General features: G+C 45.8%; 1 protein-coding gene across 2 annotated transcripts in view; it reads right to left on the reverse strand.

Annotated features, from left to right (window-relative positions):
* ITPK1 (inositol-tetrakisphosphate 1-kinase) overlaps positions 1–21694 on the reverse strand; it is a 143084-nt gene that overhangs the window by 107434 nt on the left and 13956 nt on the right. For both annotated transcript variants that reach the window (XM_035539324.2, XM_035539323.2), the window contains exon 3: positions 2816–2840. In XM_035539324.2, coding sequence (XP_035395217.1) covers positions 2816–2840 — 25 coding nt within the window. The remainder of the gene's footprint in view (positions 1–2815; positions 2841–21694) is intronic.

Here is a 21694-nt window from a genome sequence, read left to right on the forward strand (position 1 = left end):
TTTAAAAAAGTGCGCTAGAGCTCTAGGAAAATTTGGGTGTGGAAGTGCCTGAAAGGCCTTTGAAGTCGCGAGAAGTACGAAGGCTCCACACTTTGTCACACGAAGACTGAACTGGCAATTTGTCAGAAGCCAAAGGGCTGCAGCTAATTATTCTGGATTTGCATAGCTTGTGAAACAAAAATAAATGCATGTCCCCATCAGAGGTACTTGTGATGATTTCCACTTCACTGCACATGTTTTCAATCTTACACTCTCCAAACTAAGCCAAACAGATTTTTCTCCTGAAAAACAAGGTATATGGAGATGTTCTTTCTTTTCCTCGCCAGTGGACAAAGTCATAAGAAACAGAACACTTTACTGGCTAAAGAAGAACTGACAATTTGCAATTCTGAATTTGCCCCCACGGTAATTTGGAGGGCTGAAACTGAACAAAACCAAGCTTTTTTAATAAGAGTTCAAAACCAGCTTTATGGTTTAGAAACGACGCAAATCTCATCTTTGCTAAATTCCGTCAATAGAAAATAAATTTTATTTATTTATTTCTGTTAATGCCTCATTAGACAATCACTGCATAACTTTAGAAGTAGCCTCTCCCTTGAAGTAGCCTCTCCTCTCTCCTCTCTTCTTCCTTGAGGGTAGAAACTATTAAGAAATGTTTCTGTTGAAGCACTTACTGACCCACTGCCCACCCGGTGGCCACAGCAGACGTGCTTTGGGCACAAGTCACTGTGCAGCGCATCCCCATCCCGGGCCACCAGCTCAAGCCACTCCAGCTAGCAGCTGCAAAGGGCTGGAGGAGTCAGCAAGAAAACTGAGGGGATGACAGGGAACACCTGAGGTTCTGAGAGTTCCCCACATGTCCCCAGGGATCCGCGGCCGTTCCCTGTGCCGTGCAGCTGTGCCAGCACAGTGCCCAGAACGCCACTGGGGCTGGCACAGCACCAGCTCTCCTGCAGAGCTTGGACACGTCCCAGTCCATCATGCTACCTGGAAGCCAGTAACTGAACCTTACCTCTCAACTCACTACTTCTAACTGGAAAGCATGCCTGCATCCAGAAAAAAAGAGGTGAACTTATGTGAAGAGGAAAACAGATAAACAGCCTGTGTACTGTTGTGTTTTGAGTTACTTGTCTTTTGCTGTGCACAAGAGCTGGCTTCCCTCAAGACAGCTCACAACAGGGTAAGTTCCCTAAAGGAGAAGAAGGGGAAAGCAAATGAAAAACTCTGCTGCTCAACACAGGTAAACAACATTTCCTCTATTAAGAAAACTTTGTCCAGCAGATCGGCACCAAGACATCCCCCAACCAGAAGCAGGGCTAGCGGAATGGATGGGCGAGGTGACACAAAGCTTTCTAGTAATGCTGGGTGGGAAAAGAGCATGCTTCTGAGACATCCCTTGCTCACTACAAGTACACGCATCGGGACATATTAAGCAACACATGTGCTGGGCAAGTCATGATTGCACATGGTCATTCATCCTGTTCTAGCAGAGCAGCAGGCATCGGTGTTCCAGGTGTGCCTCTGGGGCACAAATTCCTGGTATAGGTTAGTCTGGCATCTCAGCTATGCTGGGAAATTTGAAACCATGAAGTATGTCTCCACAAGTCCTGTCTAGTTCTGTCCAAGTGTTTTGCAAAACACTCTTCGAATAAAGAAATGACTAGCCATTAAGCTACACAAACATGAGAAAAAAGCACTTGTGCATCCTACATACATTGATATAGTGAAGAGTAACTGAAGCAACATGTTGAAGGACAGCAACTTCAGCCCAACAGATAAAATGGAATTTGTTCTCTGCTCAGCTAATCAGAGTATCATTGAATTCATCTCATACAGCCACCTTGCTGCTTAAGTGTACACAGAAGGCACTAGGCACATAAAACAAATGCAGACAGTGGACTGGAAAGCACTGGGCTATTATTGAAGTAATAGTGTATCACAGAATGACACAAATATAGGCTAGCTTTCTCCCCATGCTGCTTGTGAAGCTGTGCTTTGCACATGCTGGTTGTATTTATCAAACTGGGGAGGCTGTATCAGAACCGATAAAAGAAGCTGCTCCTTAGCTCTGAGCAATAGGAGGTACAAGTAAGGAAGATGCTGCTGTAGTGGTGAAAGGCTGCTGGAAACATGGCTAAATCCAGCCAGTAAAGTATGTGCCTTCCTTCCTTGTAATATCACGCAGCTCTCAGATAACCACACACCAGGTAAGCACCAGGAAGAGTGAAATCTATGATACACGGCTCTTCTAAGGATACAAAATAGGCCAGAAGGAAAGAGCATTTCTCCCCCTTTGATCTTCCAGGGCTACAGTTCTCTAAGGTATTATTCACAGCAACACAGCTGTCACGGTAACATAATTCCTTTTGCAAGTTGGCATCATCACTTAAGTACCATCTCATGTGAATACAACCATTCAGAACTGGGAAACACAAAACGTAGCCAACACCTGAACATAACAGTACATGGGCTAAAGCCCCACAGCAGTTCAGTGTCTGGGTCAGTTCAGTGTCTGTGCCCTGGGTTGCAAGAACTTGCCTTCTGCCACAGCTTTGTTTCAAAGAACAGCTCCTACTTCTGATAGGCCTGACCATCCTTAAGAGCAGTAAGCACAGACTAACATCACCTCATCAACCATTAGCTTTTCCTCATTAACAAAGATGGGAAAGGCCCACTTCATCTCCACTTTGGATACCTGTTTGCTTACGACTAGATAAATTCAACACACGCCACAAAAGGGGATCCACTGTTTCCAAAAACAGTGTTCATAGCAGAGAAGTGAATGAAAAAAAAAATGAATATAGTTTTTACTCACCTGTACTACTTCTACTCCTCTTTTCCTGAAAAAGAAAGAAAAAAAGGAGTGGTTATTATTGGAAACGTGGGAAAGATGTAACAAACAGTAATGGAAAAACATTGCTTCACGCTAAAACACAAACAATAAACATCGGTACCCGATTCAAATTCAGGCGAGCACTTCCCTGGTTCCATTCCCTGCCTAGGAAGCACCTCGGCAGCTTCTGAGCCGTGGCCCCGGAGGGACGCAGGACACGTGCTAAGCAGCTGCCCTGCTGGGAATGCTACAGCTGCCCGCAGGGCAGAGGTGGGCACTGGGTGCTGCGAGGGAGGGAGCACCTCGATTTTAGTCGTACATCGAAACGCTGAGGGCTGCGATTAGTAGAGCCACCTCAGGCAAATCTGTAGACATGGCTCATCTACTCTGCCAGCATGAGAATCGAGATTCAGGTGCATGCAGCCCAGCAACGCTCAGTCACTGCATCTGACAAGTTATCAAGGAAAACAAGCCACTTCTGCTTTAGTCTGGAGAGGAGTACTGAATCTCTGGCACAGAGCCCAGCCGTTCCTACGCCAGGCCACTTTCCCACTATATGCAGGCTATTTAAATATATTATAACCTTTTCACTTTAAAGACGTAGGGAATTTAATTTAAGAATGAAAAGCCTCAGCGAGGACATGACTGGAATCTCTTCCTCGTTCCCACTAATCCCATATGTGAAAGTCAAAGACCCTTTTGGGGCAGGCCGCAGAGCAGTGCTGCCTGCCTCTGTCTGCAGCACCCGTCTATCTAAGGGCGCCTGTGTTGTCGTCCCCAGTCGCAACTGCTGCACACTGCTGAATACACAATGGTTCCTCCAGTTTTCTGTCCAATACAGTAAGTCTTTCTTTTGGAAAGCCATTACAAAGCTGCCCAAAGGGACAGGCAATCCATCAGCATCCACGACACAAATTGCTCCCTTCTTACACTTCACAAGCCCGAAGTTTCTCTGGCCGAGAAGCAGCATGCATGCACTGCACAACCGCAACAGAGCTCATCCTTCCTCAGCAAGGAAATTAAAAAGAAAATGAAACCAAGCACCTCTTACAGAGAATTTCAAAGCCCTCTTACAGATAACGGCAGCCCATAACTGGTGGGCGATTGATATGTTGCCATTACAGCGTGGGAAGCATTGCCACAGAACGTCACCTGAGGCTAGCCAGATGCATTCCAACTGTGTTTTGGGAAGAAAAAAAGACTCTTGCAGAGAAAGAGTTAATAGCCAAATTGTTGAAACAATGACTTTCACACAGCTAAGCAAGATAAACAAGAAATATGAGGTAGGAAGTGCTTTTTTGGAAATCAGTGCAGCAGCCCACTCAGAAGCATTCCAAGTAGTATAAGCTAAGACTTAAAATAACAAAACGAGCTACATTTTTGCTGTGTCTGCCCTGGAGTAAACAGAACAACTCCAAACTACCATTAAAATACGCCAGGCTTCAGAAAGGGCTGCTCCAGAGCTCCTTGAAGGATAGAGCTTGATGGGAAAGGCTGCATTTTTTGCCATGCATGCATACACACTGAATAAGCTTTGTCCTACTTTGAAGAAGAAAAATCCTTGCAAGCTGGCTGCCAGAGCCACTTGAGAAAGAATTGCTCTAAAGGTTTTCTACAATGCCCCCAAAACGGACTTTGCAAATTTACTGGGATTTACTGAAACTGACTGTGCTGCACCAGCAGAAGGCAGAAGCCAGCCTAGGGTTTTCATTTACGCTAGCACAGGAGCAGTAAGAGGAGAGGCGCCGGGTGCTGGGTATGCCATCAGACATGCTTAAACAGCTACGGGAAGGAGGAGGTGATTAGCGAGGTTGGCTTGCAGTGCTGGGTCTTCCTCTTTCTCACTAGTGGGATTTCCCCTCTAATTCGAAACGTTAAGTATTAAAAGTTCTAAACCCAGGAGACAAGAAACCATAGAAGCATACATATTTTGAGGATTAGTTAATTTGGGAAAAGTCCTCTACCAAAATAGCTTTTTTTGTAGCACACAACACGTGCTGAGCACGCAGCACCACATAACCACACCAATTGCCCCACATCCCAGGCAAAAGGGCTTGGGCCTGGCACAGGAAGCAGGCTGGTCCCACACACAGAAACTCCAGGACCCCGTAAAATTAACGGGCAGAAGAAAGCAGACTGCAGGCCACAGGCGATGGGCAGGCCAACAAGGGGCCGTCCATGAGGGACACACGGCGGCGCTGAGGTGACTGCCGAGCTAACTGCTGGGGGAGGCTGCAGCGAGGGGCACAGGAACACGCCCAAGGCAGGCACGAGGCCTGACCCAAAGGTGCTGTCCCCTGGCACCGTGACCACTGCTTGTCGCTGCTCTGTCCGTGGGCCTTCCTTCCATCCCTCCATGTAGCCTGACACCCGACCACTTCCTTCCCAAAGAAAGGCTCCGACTCCCTGCTCGCCCAGCCGCCTCATGGTGGTGGCAACCCACAGCAGGCCCGTTTTTCTGAGGGGCCTCAAAGACGGATCCTCACTTGCCGTATTTCCCTCCTCCTTCCGAGGAGGCAGCAAAACTGCGTCAAAGCAAGACCGTCTGCCTGCTTTCCTTGAGCAGATGTTTGAGAACTGGTCAGTTCTCCACAAGGCTCCCAGAGGTCACTGTTTTGGGGAGGCACTGCATTCCAAAGAACATCTAGACAGGAATCGTACACTGCAATCATCAGCCCAAGGGGAAGAAAAATATTTAAGCAAATGTTAGAGAACCTCTGGGGAAAAAGGGAAAAAGTGGTTGAAAGTGGTAAAACCAAACACTTAATAGCAAAGCTTCGATGCCTTCAACTGGCACAGTACACCTAAACCTACGGGGACTTACCCAGAGGCAGCACAAACGTCTGACTAGTGCTTCCAGTGTACACTTACTTCAGGACAAAGCTCTCATTTAATCATACAATACAACATTTAAAGGAAAAACAGACACGTATAAATTACCCGCAACACTGAATAAAACCCAGAAGCTTGTTACGATTGATTAGTTGTATACCTGAAGCCAGTGGACAACTCTACTGGATAATGCAAGCCTCACCACATGCAACAGTGATTAAAATCAATACCATGCCAGTTGACTTCACGTTTAAGCTTGGGTGACCTATGGATTTAGGAAAGCGTTCAATATCAAGTTACTATGAGCCCATGAACTGTTTTTTATCACAGTCTCAAACTATGCAGAATAGCTTTGGTTGCTTGCTTGCTTTAACGTCCAAAGCAAACAGCTTGGACTAATTCCCCACGGCATCTAGGACCCGAACGTTATAGAGAATGACAGCTACAAAGGGAAAATGATGCTCAGGTCATACATTACAGCCATGGTTCAATTAAGTAGCATATTTTTGCTGTCTGGTCTGAGTGATGGATTGAGAAATACCAAACAATTTACAATTTGAAAAGTAAAAAGCAATCATGATATCTGCTCTAATAGCCTAAGAAGTTATTAATGCATGCAGTGAAGTTCATTTTCTCATATATGAGAATTTTTCACCTCCAGATGCACACATTTAAAAAAATAGCAAATAATAATATATTGCTTTGACATAAAACATAAAAAGCATTTTTCCAGAAAAGCCGTATATTGGCTTCAAAGGGAGTTGCATAAATATTAATGAATCGGAGAAAAAACCTGCAGCCGCTATGGCTTTCTACCATGCTGAAATTATCAAACACAGGAAGACACCATGCAAACGATACCAAAGCAAAGTGCGAAAACCAGCAAACGCCAGCCATCCACAGCCTCGCAGACATCCTGTTCCTCTTCCAGGCACAAAGGCGAGCTCAGATAATCTGCACCAGGTTCGCCAGCGGCAGAGTACCCCGCACTTCTCTCAGTGGAGATCTGCCAGGATCCTTGCTTTTATTATTTCTCAGGACTGCCCACTAGAGATGCAAGCAACCAGCAACCCCAGCTCACACTGAAGTTAACTGGAGGCACCTGAAATACTACTAGATACAGCTGTAACAGGGGCAATTTTTTTGTTGTTGTTCTCAACCTATTAAGCAGGGGATTAATTAGAGGTAATTTTGCCAACTTAAATCCAACTATTCATACCTTTCAGTAAGCATTTTGTCTTCTTTGGTCAGTATTTTTGAAAGATTTATGACCGAAATGGGTGAGAAGCTGGCATTTGGAGTGGGATGTGTGGGGGGGGAAATCCTCAGCTTCCTCTGTCTCTCCATAAAGCATCACAGATCCAAAGGAGAAGGGCAGTAAAGTACAGTCAGGTAGCAACAGATAATGCAGTACAGGAGAGAAGAGGTCTCATTTAGAGTTTTAAGTGCTCGTTAAATGGGCTGAAGAAATGAGGCTTCTGGCTGTCTCACAGGACTTTTTAAGCACAAAAATCACGGAGGGTAGCCACATTTGTGTATTTCATTTCACCCTTGTTTTTATAAATAGGGAACAGTCCTTGCAATAGGAGCCCCCGTAGATCAGAGACTACGGCACTGTAAGTGATTTTCACACTGCCATCCCCTTCACACATGACATTTGGTAGAGCCATCTGATCTTCTCTACATCTTGAAAGCATTATATTATCCCATTTACAGCTATAAAAGTGCTCCTTAGAGGGCCGCATCAGAACACAGGGCCGGGAAACGGACCAGAAAATCGGAGAGCGTTTTGGTAGAGCAGGCAGCAGCATCACTCGGGCATTTACCTGAGGCACCACAATGCTTCCACACACCTCAACTTCCCACCACAACGCAGGCAAACATTCACCGGCACCTCAGAGCAAAGAGCCAGCTGAAAGCCCACTAACCCATTATGCTGCCAGACCAAAGACAAACTGAAGCATCCAACATCACGACTTCAGAGGTTCAAGCTGCAGGGAGGAGGAAGCCACAAAAGCAACCAGACACTTCAAACAGTAACTAGAAGAAATAGTATTCAGTGACTAAGGGCAGTTTAAGACTAAGTTTCAGTAATGGGTTAAGGAAACAGAACAGGGTTACTACTTTCAGCATTAAAGAACAGGCATTGCAGAAATAAAATCTGTAAGTACCAAGTCATAAAAGCCATCAAGTCATTAACTACAAACTTAAAAGGGTCTGCTTTCGTCTGTTTAAACTGGACATTCAAGACACGTCAGTGGTGCTGACCTCTGCAGGACATTCTTCCTGAAACTAGTGACCCCAAGGTCTGGGAGCCCATACTCACTGTTTTCCCAGCAGGGACACAAAACCACTGTCTTTTAAGAAAAAAAGAAATTGAGGAGCCATCGTGGGAAGAAGGAATGATTAACAGCTGCACAGAAAAATGATTAAAGACAATGAGCTATTCATCCTACCAGACATTCAAAGACATATTTAGTACCTGATGGCAATTATGAGCAATTATGCAGGGGTTAGCCTTCAACCACAGGCACACAACACCAGCGGGACCTTCAGACATTAGCAGATCCAGTTTCCAGCTATGGCAGCCAGCCACACCACGTGCTGTCTTTATAAACTTATTAAAAATCATCTTCAAACCAAGCTGCCTTGGCACTGTATCTTCCATTACAGGATATAATTCCCCCAAAGGTCAGAGTCCTTCAGATTTGCATGCTAAACTGTTCCAGCCCCATCCTTTGGCTTCGATAAACCGCTTGCCTCCTTAAGCACTGCAAAGGGCATGCACGTCCTCCCTGTGCCAAGCTCCCTTTGTCTCTCCGTGACCCCAATCGCCCTACTGTTAATATGACCCTGTGCAAAAAGCAAACATATGACCCATCCCTTTCAAAAGCCTTTCTAAGGTCACGAGGCACCGGTGATGGCTGAAAGACACCTGAGAAGGGGCAGCACAGTCACAAGGCAGAGGAGCATATTGCTGCTGGGGACAGATACATTTATCTTTTACATGTATTTTAAACTCTTACTGTAGAAGCTATCACAGGCTTCTAGAAACAGACATGTACAAACAAAATGAGCGATAACCTCGCACAAAAGGGTTTATAAATATGAAAAATACTTAACATCGCATATTTGCTCTCCAGTGCCGTAAGTTCAATTAGCTGTTACACTGAGGCAGAAGTTTTCTGCATGCATTGATAAAACTTGGTACTATAACCAAGTACTATAACCATAAAACTGAAGAGTAGATTTTATTGTCCGAAATCAAGCTTCTAAAAATTTACATTTTGTATTGTTCTCAGCGAGCCTCCTCTGATATTAGTTTAAGCCAGCAGTCACAAATTACTAGCTTCTTGTTCCCTTGTTTCACAAAGTCATGAGCCAGCAAGAAAGATCCTAAAAGTTCCTTCTCCATTGTCACTGGAGCCCTGGAAATCACGTACACAGATTTTCTTCACCGAGAGAATCTTCACACAACTCGGGAAAGAAGGGCAGTCCTCTCATTGATGACGAGGTGCATTAGTTAGCCGATGGGTAATTTGTTTACCTCTGAGTTTCCAGATGTTGCCAAAATACAGGAAAACCTATTTCCAAGTTCTTAACAGCTATTATACTGACATAGGAAGGCAAACATTACTGTCTCCTCGCCCTGCTAGCACCAAATTGGAATGCAAGGAAGCTAAAGCCATACTGAAAGGTTTGCCACGGAAAGGCTCCCACACTGAAGCTGAATGGAAAACTCAGGCTGACTTGGAGTTGTCACCAGCATCGTGGCTGGTAATGCCAGAACTGCTCTAGGCTGGTAGCTAGCGCCAAGGGGTCCTGCCAATTCTCACCTGCACCAGCTGAGTTTTAATAAGCAGATGAGTTTTCAGTTTTCCAGATGACAACCTAAGTGGAATCCTAAGAGGAATTCATCTACAGTAGTCAATTCCACAAGCCCATGCCAGTACTCAAAGCAATGCCTCCACATCCCAAACAGCACAGAGCATTAAACTGCTCTCTCACTGGCTGCTCGCAGAAACCTGTTTCATCACCTTTTTCATTACAAGCAAAAGCACACTCCACGCACTCAAAAAGCGCAACGTAACGGGAAGCCGCTGTGCGAAGCGGGATTAAAAAGGATTGACAGAACAATGCTGTTTCAAGAAGTGAACAAGTTGGGATGGTCACGCACTGTATGGACACAAACTGTAACATGGAACAAAGAGCGCTAAATTTAAAGCAACACTCAGCAACCCTGCTGGCAATTAATTGTGGATGCTTACTCTTAGGAAATATCCTGAAGCTCCTGTGCCTACAGCTAACACGTTTCTCATGCTGAAGCTCCCAAAAGTCAGTCCTTCTAACTTTATGCTCAGACATCTCTCAAACAAAACTAGCAAAAAGCATTAGTGAAACGCCTGCTCTCTTCGACTGAGATACCATCAAATCTCAAGTCAGCTGAAGTACAACTCCTCCAAACTCTACCGTAACTATGCCGGCCCTGCATTGCTTCCGAGCAGTACCACTCTCAAACAAAACAACTTTACCAGTAAATCCTTGAACGGCATCAGACGAGCTGATCGAGCCTTCTGCCTGCCTCCTTTCAAAGGCCACATCTTTTGCAAAAGGAACTGAGAATTAACAAGAGCTGGCGCAATGCACAGGGAGTTGAACCAAGGCCCTTCAGCCTACCTACCTATGAAACTGTCCAGAAACCAGAGCCTCGCCCACCTTTAAACGCCACAGCTGAGGCGCTCCGAGCCCGCTTACTGCAGCAGCGCGCAGCTCAGTGCGGACTGAAGCTCTCGCCTGAGGACGCGGCCAGCTTCTGCCTTCTGCAGCCCGCGCTGCTTCTCTCACTGCCAAAGTCTCCTGAGCCGGCCAGTTAAAAGCTGCCTCACGGGGATCTTCTTGTACTACAGAAAAAAGCTAGACTGAGGTGTAGGTCCATTCCGACTGGCAAAGAAAAACAGGATGAGAAGGGCAGAGAAGAACATACGTTTTTGTTCCAGCACAGGTAAGGCTGTCAAAGTGAGGGGGGAAAAAGCTCCACCCCACGTTTGTGAAGGCCCTTCTTCTGGAAGGCCAGCAAAATCATGGTGCTCATACAGATTTCTATCTAGACAGAGAGCAGCTCTCAGAAATAAAAGATTTAAGGCGGATGCAAGCAAGTCTTCATTTATTCTGGAGCATCCTTTAGGCTCCTGCCCCTCCATTCATTATGGCCCAACATAAAATTACTTACTTTTCAATATAGTCTTTAATTTTTAACTCGTGTACACCACGGCTTGTAAAACCTGCATGCATATTTTATAAGCAGCTTTCTCTCACAACTGTAACAACCGCCAACGTCTCCTTATTAAAGCAGCTGCCTCTCGTGTCTCGGTTAACAGATACACTCAGGGCTCCTGGGGCTCCTATAAGGTGAGAGGAGGTTTACAGAGACAGCACGCATTTCTCCTTTCATGTAGACAATACAGAATCATGACGTGTATTAAGACGCCCAGGAAGTTGTTTCATTAGTGATTGTAAACTTAAGAGCATATGTATCTGCATTTACCTGTAAACCTAACTATCCGTATATCTCACTGTATCGAGAGAGAGCGAGAGCGTTTCAGATTAAATACTGACGTCATGCCCTACATATAGACCTTCCCAATGCCTCCCTGTTCTATTTGAACAGGGAATTCACACTGAAGAAATGCAACACATCTGGTAAGCTAACCTAAAATGGGCATAGCTCTGCGGACGGCAGCTGTCTTTTTTTGGAAGGGGAAAGAGAACAGAAGAGAAAGACAGACAAAAAGTGAACTGGGCTGGTCTCTCAAGGTCACACAACAATTTTGATTGCCCCATCTGTCAGCCTACAGTAAGCAGACTTCCTGAAAGCATTTGGCAATTGCCCCCTGAGAACCTGACCCTTTTGGGGCTTTTCTCAGCTCTAGGCACCTGCCGCAGTCATCTTTAACAATCTTCTTGCTGGAGCCTGCCCACGGCTACCTGACAAAAGCACCCAGGAAAGCAAACTGTATTAGGAGCACTCATTTACTAGAGCTGTTATCCACGTTTTGTCCTACCTAGACCAGAATCCCTCTGGGCAGTGCATCTGTAAAGCACCCACCGAGCTTTCATTTAGAAGTGGCTTTTATTCCACCACCCCTGAAACCAAATGCTCGACTTCCACTGCAGCTTCCCAAGCCGCTGGCAAACAGCCTTGAATAAACCTTTTAGGAGTTTTACATAGGCCAGACACCCACTGAGACGTCCATGAGAAACGTGTAATACACTTTTTTTTCCCCCACTTCTTGGATCTCTGGAAGAGACTGGGCATTTTTTGGCAGAAATCAGAGACTTCTTTAAGCTCAGCACCTTGCCATGCAAAAAGGAGTTTATTCATTTCCAGCCAGGCTTCAAGTAAGATATATAGGTGTCTGGGGCTTTTTCCTCCATGCAAAGCTTCGTTACACAAACAAGAGAAAGTTAACACAAGACAGTTAACGTCTGCTCACTACAGAAACCTGATTGCAACTTTTTTCCTTTTTTTTTTTGCATAAAGGATGGCCCTAACGTTTCAGCACAGAGCAAGTCAGACACCAAGTCTCCCTCAAGCGTCGTTAGCTCTGAGAGCATTTGTGATTTCTTGTCTCCAGCACTCACCAAGTGACCACTGTTTGCATACACAAGAACAAATTTTCCTCTTCATGTATGGAACCAGAGTAAGTAATTTACTCAGACGTAACCAACAACAAGAGTCCGTGCGGACAGCTCACTGCGGCCAGCTACACGCAGCGCCAGAGCTACCAGTCTGGTGTTTCATCAGGTTAAAAGGACATCCATGGAAAGGGTTTGCAGGAAACAATTAATGCAGGAGAGATTCCTAGAAATCTTTCCTCCCCAAACTCTGCACCAGTTCAGGCTCACATAACTCATCCAGCCAGTTCCTGTTTTGTTTGCTCCCTTTGAGAAGCATTTCATGCTTCAGCCTTTAGTTTGGGGCCTTTCTGAATGCAGCTACTATTTTAAAGAGGACTGTTTCTTTAGGCCAAAATTAATGGCTGGCTAAAACGCTTTTCCATCAGCCCAGTTTCATCTGAAACTGGGTTTCACGCTTATTTCGCTATTCATCATCCCACCCTGTCCTATCCCCCCCAACACTGCATGAACCATGTCAACAGCACACAGAAAAGCAACTGCATGTGAGAAGTGCCCCTCTGCTGCCTTGTCTCCTATTTGAGGAGAAAAAGGTGTCCAGCAGAAAATTCGTTGTACAAATTAAAAGTGAACTGGATTGCTTCTCTACGTTTGAACGGATTCAGATGACAGTACCAATAACGGGAAACTCCCTCCCCTGCAACCTACTCCTCTGCTTGAGTTTACATCAACATAGATCAAAAAATGATTTTACTTTATTTGGAAGCTTCATTAGAGAGGCTTGCAATAAAATGAAAGCTTGGCTTCCAACAAGCCATGGCCGTACTGTTTCAAAACATCCTGCTTATTGACATGCGGCCAACTTCCCCGAGAAGAAACAGGATAGAGCATTTGACAGAGCCACAGTGAATCATCTTGGTGATCTACACAAATTAGACACGATCCTGGAAATCAAATGAAATGCAAGCTACATGAACTTAGCATTGAGAAAGGATCTAAACTGGGAGACAATAAGTTAAGGAATTATTTTTATTATATGGCGTGCAGAATACTAATAGCTGATGTGACCATTAGAGGGAGGGAAAAAAAAAAACGCCTTACCAAAAGGTTCAGATAAGAGAACAGGGTTTTCTGCTAGTCTCACTAGACAGGGCTGCAGTTTGAGGAGTTGGAAATGCAGCATACGAACAACATACTGCTGCCAACCTTATAATATCAAGTCAACGTAGGTCAAGAAGATTCATAGGAATACACCAAAAGATTTTGGCAGCGAGGCATGTAGGATCCCTATGTGTAGGATCAGCCAAAGTCAGAGAGAACAAACTTGAAGCTGGAGCAGAGATGAGGCAGCAAAACAGAAAGTCTCCATCACTCAGGATAGTTTCTGTACCTGTAAAGGGCAAAACAGCATCTCCAAGAAATCTCCACCCTGGCTGGAGAAAATTCCTTGCCCTAGATGTTATCTGTAGGTTCATGCCTGGTGCGCCCACTTTGTAAGTCACAGAGGACAGCTACTACCAGGTTTTTGGTTTTGACCCAAGCCGTTACTCAAAATGCACATCCCTCGTAACGCAAAAATGAATGACAGAGCCAAAGTTCTTCAGCACAAATCCTGATGGCTTACAGGAAGTTTAGAGCAGCCCATCTTGTCAAACCAAGCGTTTTTTCCCAGTAAGCTTCAACCTTCTGCCAGCACCACTTTGCCCAACCTTCAGTGCCCTTCCTTGGGCTCAGACACCCAGCCCGTGCCACGCTGTCCCCCGCACCTCTGATCTTCTACAGCACTTCTTGCTGCTAATCTCTCTCAGGCAGACACACACGCACAGCGCCCTAATTAATCCTGCCCTTGCTTTTTCGTAACTTATCCTAGACAGCAGCTGTCACACCCACCGTTTCCCCCAGTGACCGAGCTGAGGTGTTCTAAGACTGCAGCTTTCCCAGATCTGGCCCAGGGCACGCAGGAGGTGCTGCACAACCCCAGAACACCATCACCTTTTCCAGCCAGACTTCATCACTGCCCAGATTTGTCTCTGCTGGGAGCTCTGTCGCACTGCACAGCCAGGAACGAGGCAATGTCTTAGGCCTCTCCACATTTACTAGAAGCTGCCTCGACAAGCAGAACCGTGCAGGAGCTCTGTTACTCATACTTTCGTTCTCCCTCTCAGAGAAAGAGCCCGAGGCCAGCAGTTCAGCTGCATCCTTCACACATCTCCCTTTATGGAGCTCCCTGGGTTCCCTGGTACCTGCCTCTCCCCACTGCAACACTCATGCCATCAGCATGCCGATGAGTTCAAGATAATCGGAATCCCTCTTCAAGCCAAAAAATAAATAAATAAATATTTTTTTTTAATTCCATTTCTATTCTAGCCTACCAAATTACCGCTGTCCTTACCATTGCTAAGGAGGCGGACGCCGTCAGCTGATGCAGCCTTTGAGTAGGAGCTGCAGAGGCAGACACAAAGGCGCAGTGAGAGCTAGCTGCTTTCCTCTGGTTATTTTTGTCCAGCTCCGCCCCGAAACTCACTCTTCAATCCCAATAATTGGCAGCAACTAATTAGAAGGAAAAATGCAAGTCGCTGATTAAATGTTTGATTAAGTGTTGATTACATGTTTGATTAAACAGGATCACAGAACAAGTTTCCCTTGGACAAGCGTACTCATTTTCTGTTGCTCACTTCTTTTGTTTGCAGACATGAGATACGGGACTCCTGAGATGATGCTGTACCACACACTGGGATTTCAAGCCTATAGGTGACCGCACAGCGCAGGGCAAGGAGAAAGCGATGACTCCTCCGCTGTTGCAGGTTGGTTTCATCATCGGGTGCATGTGGTTAACTGCCCGTGTTCTCTTTTTTGGGCTTGGACATTTGACCAGGGTGTCATACACAGGATCCAGCTCAGACATTGCCAGAATTATTTCGTGGGTTAACTGGAGATACAGTTAGCACAGAAGAGAGGGACTTGTAGAAATGTCACAGCTTTCAAATTGCTGCAATTCCAAAATACGTACAAGGACTTGAAGAATTATACTTAGGGGGAAAAGTCCACATTACATATCATCTTCAGCTGCTGTTGAAAACTCTGCATGTCTTAGACTAGTCCTCGAAAAACAACAACCGCTGAGGAAAGTGATTTTCATTTATCCCATTTGCCGTCGCTTAGACAAGATAGCAAGTAACAGTCAATGAGAATGACTGAACCACGTAATAAGATTAGGATTTTCTATACAGACAAATGCACACACGTACCTCTCAATCTCTTAGTACATAAATACACCATTTGCTCAGAAGGTTTGCAGGAATTCTTGTTCATGACGGCAACAGAAAATTCTTGCTTGAACATCTGCTTTTACACCCCACCAGCACATACATCTACCTGCAGCAGCAGGATATCTCACTGCAAGAAGCCGCTTTCCCAGGCAGAACATTTGCACAGCTCTTTGCACATCAGATCCCTGCAGCCAGCCGTGTTTCATGAAGAACGAAGCTGCTCCACACCCAGCGTGATGTAAGGACCTTGCACGCAGCCGCACACCCTGCTGACTGCACCCGGGCGCTGGGCAGATGTTATCTGCCCTGCACTTGGCCCTGCAGGGTTTCCTGCTTGGTCAGCACACGGCCGAGACGCCACAGTAAGCTGCAAAACGCACAGGCATCACATGAAGGGCAGAAACTATCCCATTCTAACAAAAAAGTTCCTCTTCTAAACCTTCCCAACCCTCAGAAATGAAAAAAGTTGCAGCTGTTATAAGAAGATAATCAAAACCTTGGGAAAGTTGCACTCTCTCAAAGAGGCCATAAACAGGCATCATCTTATTTGGATTGCACCCCAAATTATTTTCTCTAATTTCTAGATAAGAGTTCAAAAATTCACCAGTAATATAGTATGGTGTGCTTTTTCCCCCCCTCAAGAATATTTTGACCACCTACATTTTCTTCCCTACTGAATTCTAGCATCACCATCCACCACGTGTAAGGGAAGTCTTCCTCCCCGCTGGCCTCCACACTCCTCAGGTGTGGACCCTTGCCCCAAGGGGCACCAGAGCAGCCCAGCACCACTGTGGACATCCGAGCATCCCACAGCCCCCAAGGTACGGCTCACCGGCAGTGTCAGCCTGACAGCGCCAAGGGTGAGCCTCAATTTTGCAGCAGAACCCCCTCTGGAAGCCTGGCATGGACCCGACAAAGTCTTTGCTCGTGTGCTGAAAGCCTGAAGCCAAGTTTGAAAGCACTGGCCAGCATTTTGGTCAGGCATAACACCTACCGCCCAGGTTACCAATTGCAAGGTGGAGTTCACAGCAGCAGCTATGTGCCCCAGAGCACTTTCAAACCACAGACCCTGCTTGCAGAGACACAGTACAGCTTTGTTTATATCCCCTTCTTACTTGTGGGTGTTCAGTCAGAAGCAATGCTGGAAAGATAACACGGACCATTTCTTTAGGATTTTCTTCCACTGTTTTCACGCTGTGGCGTTCTTCAAGAAATGCTAGCAAGGTCGTGACTAGAATTTTTCAGGAAGGCTTTTTCCGGTGAAGAATAACTTCTCTACTCACATCTCTCAAAGAAAAAAAGAGTCTACAGACAAACAATTAGGAAATGAAAGAAAAATCTAAAACTGCATTTTTGGCCATTTAAGGCTATGAACTGAGAAAGAATGAACAAGCCCTTACGTCAAAAAACAAAACAGTTTTAATATTGTTAAAAGCAGAAAGATTTCTTTCTTTCAAGCATTTGTCTGTAAAATATTTCACTGTAACTAAGTCCTTAAGCCACACAGTCTTCCATCCTACCCCAACAACAAACTAACTGCAGATGCTTCTAAGGACAACCTGCCCGCTGAACTTGCCATTAAGCTCTGCCCTCCCCACAAGAGAGGGAGGGCTACATGGAGAATACAATAAAGATCAAATTTCTTCCCACTTTTTTCCACTGCCCTGATACTAGGATGTCTCAAAATGCATTGTCTAATGTCTTTATCCCCCTACAGCAATACATTTCTTGCGCTGTAACTTAGTGGCACCAAGGCTCTTGCACGTCTGTAGCAGTGTCAGTAGGTACGGCAGGCTTCTGCTGCCAAGTATCAGGCACCTCCACTGATGATGGACGTGCTAGGACTGTAGGGGCAACAGAAGAGTGAATGATGCTTGCCATTGCAGACACTTCACGCAGCACTGCTGTTTCTCACCTTTCCTCTGGGTTTTGCAGAGGGGCTGTGAGCTCTTCCTTAAGGTGCTGCCCACGGAGACGTAAGGCCAAGGTCTGCTGCTGCACCAGGCAGCTTTAGGATCAACACAGCAGGTTTCTATCCCAGATAAGAATCCCGTGGAAGCAAACAACTTTCACCCAAACCACTTCCACGAGGCACAGCTAAATGCTCAGTCCTCTGATTTTTGCCACCTCTCACAACAGGGCCTTATCAAAACCGCCTTTCAAGGCATTACAGGCCACGCGGCTTTAGTCGGGATAACAGCAGTCTTCCTCCGTTGCTGATTCCATGACACTAAAGCCAAATCACTGTAAATCACTGGATACCAGCACAGAGAGATTAACCGGACTTGTCCAGAAGCGAGCCTACTGGGAAAGTGCTCCTCCCACACACACACCTTAGGGTCACGTTAGTGGTGGTATTATAGCTATCGACTCCTCCACTTGCCACATACTGTTTTACACAAACACGCAACAGATAACATCTACTTCTCAGTAATTATGTCACACAGAAATCTTCTAAGATGCTTTTTACTAAGTAGCTTAACAGATCCTCCAAGAACTGACTCCATCAAATAACTGAAGCTAGAGAGCACTACTCCCAAACAGTCACTGTCCCGTTGGAAACCTTCCTTTAAAGAAGTAGTCTGTATTTATACCATAAACCTGGATATGAAGGTGTTTTTAAAGAACCTTTTGAAGTTAAAACCCATTTTTTAAACACGGAAGTTGCATATGAAATGGGTTTCAAAGCTGACAACCTCTAAGGAGGACGTACAGAGTTTTCCACCAACGCTTCAGCCAGGACAGACCCCAGGGCCAGGAGCAGGGCTACAACCGCTGCCTCTCACCCTGTCCTCCACCTTTCAGCAGATGCTCTTTACCCTCCTACCCACATCACTTCTCTCTCTGAGGCCCCTCTGACCTGGGCTCTCCTAGGACTTTCTCTCAAACACTCCTCAGAGCAGAGGCTTCCCCGGCTGCATCCCACAGGCTCAGGCTCACCACTTGTCCTGCTCCCTTCTGCATCTCACCGGAACAGCCCCATCCATCCTACACTCCTCTTGTGGAAGGAGCTTCTCCTCTTCCATCCATCAGCACCCCCTACCTTTGCCTGCTGTTACTAGAAGCCCTGACCGAGCCATCAGCTCATTCTGGGACCCAAAGTCCTCAGTCTTCCCAATCCTTGTCCAGGAGGGTCCCACTGCCATCCTGGCCACCCCTCACTCCAGTGGTACAGGACAAGGCCGCAGCTGTGGTCCTGCCCTTTGTGTCCTCCATGGCAGGGCAGTCTGTGAGGAAGGGGAGAAGCAGCTACTCGGGACCACTGTGTTCCTCATAGACAAGGCTACCAGAGCTTTCAGATACCAGTGCTCATTTTGAACATCCTGAGCCATAAATTGACACCTTAGCTTCTGTGCTCATGCTCAAGAGGACAGTTGGCTGAGCCACCCTGGACCAGTACCACCACTGAGCAGCCCATTCAGAACGGGAGCTACTCCAACAGCGTCCTCAGCAGACTTTCACAGTCTGCTCAAGTATTTCCCCCTCTCCTCCAAGCAATCCAGCCCTGATCCTTCCCTTGTTCTCAAGTTCTTCCCTTCAGCACCCAACCCGACACCACACATCATCTGGCTGTCAAGATCTCGGACCAGGTTTGTCCTGTTCTACCTCTCTTCTTTCTGCAAAGCCCTGGAGGTGGCACCTCATTCACTTTCCTCTCAGTGCCTGGAACTGCTGCTCTGAATCCCCCCTTGCAAGACTTTTCTCTATGCTACAGCTGATAGCCAAAAGGAAAAGACCACATTAAATTCTCTTCCCATTGCGTGCACACACACACAGAACAAAACAAACATACCTCGGAGAGAGGAGACAGAAAGGACAAAGGCAACGTCTACCAAGTCAAGAACGTTTATTCCTGAGGGAAGCCGCGGGACACTGTCACTCCTAGCCCATTTGAAAAGCAACATGGAGAGGAGGTACAGGGCCTTGCAGCACAGTCCTAAAAAGCCTTCAGTCTCTCTGGGACTCCTCTCTCCTATGAAGGAGGCCACTTCTTTAAACTTTTGGTAACACAGGGAGGTCACCTGAACGCACCGTGTTCTGCAACAGTCCATTTTCAGCCCTGCAGATCAGACAATCCACGTAAGTAGACCTCCCTTTAAAATACTAAGCTTCACCTAAGCAAATTCACAGCCTCTCTCGTTTTCACTTGGGATTTTAGATGAGACCCCTCCATGGTCTGCCCAGCGCGGGTTCGTGCCTGTGCCAGCCTCACCTGCAGGAAGCCCCAAGCACTGCTCACCGCTCGCTTCCAAGAGGCGCCACCACGTTGCTCAAGCATTGCTTTAGAAGATGCACCAAATAATCCTACTTCTCAGAAAATATGCAGTCTTAAAATCTCCTAGGAGATTCTGGGCCTCATTTAGAGGGGAAAAAATAGTTTCTTGGTACAATGGTGAACAGTGGCTTCCTTTAGAAAAAAAGGCTGCTGAGTACCTGATCTTTTCATTTTTAAAAAAGCGTGACAAAGCCGGGCTGCTACCCACGTCTGATACGAGCCTCAGCCACCAATCAGTCAAGTCTTTCAGAGGTTTATTACAAGTAAAATTGTGTATAATAAACACAAAGGAGTGAAGACTTCCTGAAGAGCCAGTCACAGTAAACAGCTCTGAAGATGTGAAGGAAAATGAATCACTTCTGAAAAGCAAATTTTTTTTTTTTTTTTTAAGTCACAGCTAAATGAGCAAGTTACACAGCACCTTTTTAGATAAGGTGCTATTAAAAACCCATGTTTTATGAGAGGTTTTTTTTTCCCCCAAAGTTTCTGTGTTTGGTAAACTGTTTTATCATGAAAAATAACTCCCATTAGCCTTAGCAGGTTTAGGGTCAGGCTCACATTTCTTTGCAGCTTTCAGAGTTTCCATGTTTCCTGTGTTTTGTCAGGTTCTGTGCATAGTTGGAGAAGAGCAGCCACAGGCTGTGTCTGCAGGGCTAGGGGGCCTTCTCTGAACTCAGGTACCCCCAGAAGAAGCAGAGAAAAATGTGATCAAGAAAACAACCCTCAGCACTGTCTGTGGTGGATGGGATTGCTACACAGCCCCCTGGCTCCTTCCCTCTTTGCTTTTTGAAGCAAAGCTCCACTGTCAGCATATATTGAAGTGACTGGGTTAAGAAAGTCAATGCAAGAAGATGAAATCTTAGCTTGGCAAAAGCCGAGCGATCACTTAATCTGTATACGATGAACTGAAAACGTTTACCAGTCAAATAGGTCTGAGACAATCAAGAGGGCTAAAACTTTTAAAAACATGTTGCAGTCCCCAACAACTGTGTTGAAGGTTACTTCAGAGAATTATTCTGGTTGGAAAAGACCTCTAAGGTCACCTAGCCCAGCCTTTAACCTACCACTGCCAAGCCCACCATTAAACCACCCATGAGGAACTGTCAAATTTCAATGCCTTGGATTTTTAATTTTGAACCATACCTTGAAGCAGACAGACGTGAATGAAGAGCTGCTGATAAATATCAAGATAAAGTAAGAAATGCCTTGTGTCTCCTTTGAGATCCAATAATCCTTTAACAATTTGCTACCAGCTCAGCCATACAACAGCACTGTGATGTGTTTTCATTACTCCTGCATTTGACAGGTGGAAGAAGTAAGATATTGGGAAATTCACTGACTTGCTTAGGTTACAATAAGGCCTACGACAGAGCCAAAACCCTATTGTGATTGCCAGCCCAATGCTCAATTCAAGAGGCTTTTCTCTATTCTCCCTCGGATCAGAGAACATTCCTCAATTCAAAAACTTCCTTAACAGCCCCCACGCCCCAATTGTAGGTACCAATGAATACGTGGAAGAGATCAAGTATTTAAACGCATTTCAATTGTTTGCGGCTCATCTATGTATACTTAGGGCTTTATTCATATTTCAAAGCTGTCTGGGCAGCGTGTTTAAAAATACCCTGACAGTCAAACCACACATTTATAGCAGAGCAGAAAAAGAGCCACCTCGCAGGTTTTGGGGATTTGCCTCGCAGGAATGTCTCCGAGTTCCCGAGCCAATGTGGGCGTCCAACACCGACATCAGACGTTCTGAATAAACAATTTAATTTCCTGACGTTGTTAGAGGGGAGGAAAAAAGCCAGGGAAAGTTTTCACACTCAGACAAAGACGTATAGAAGATGGGGG

This window comes from Cygnus atratus, chromosome 5, assembly GCF_013377495.2.
Source record: "Cygnus atratus isolate AKBS03 ecotype Queensland, Australia chromosome 5, CAtr_DNAZoo_HiC_assembly, whole genome shotgun sequence".
NCBI lineage: Eukaryota > Metazoa > Chordata > Aves > Anseriformes > Anatidae > Cygnus > Cygnus atratus.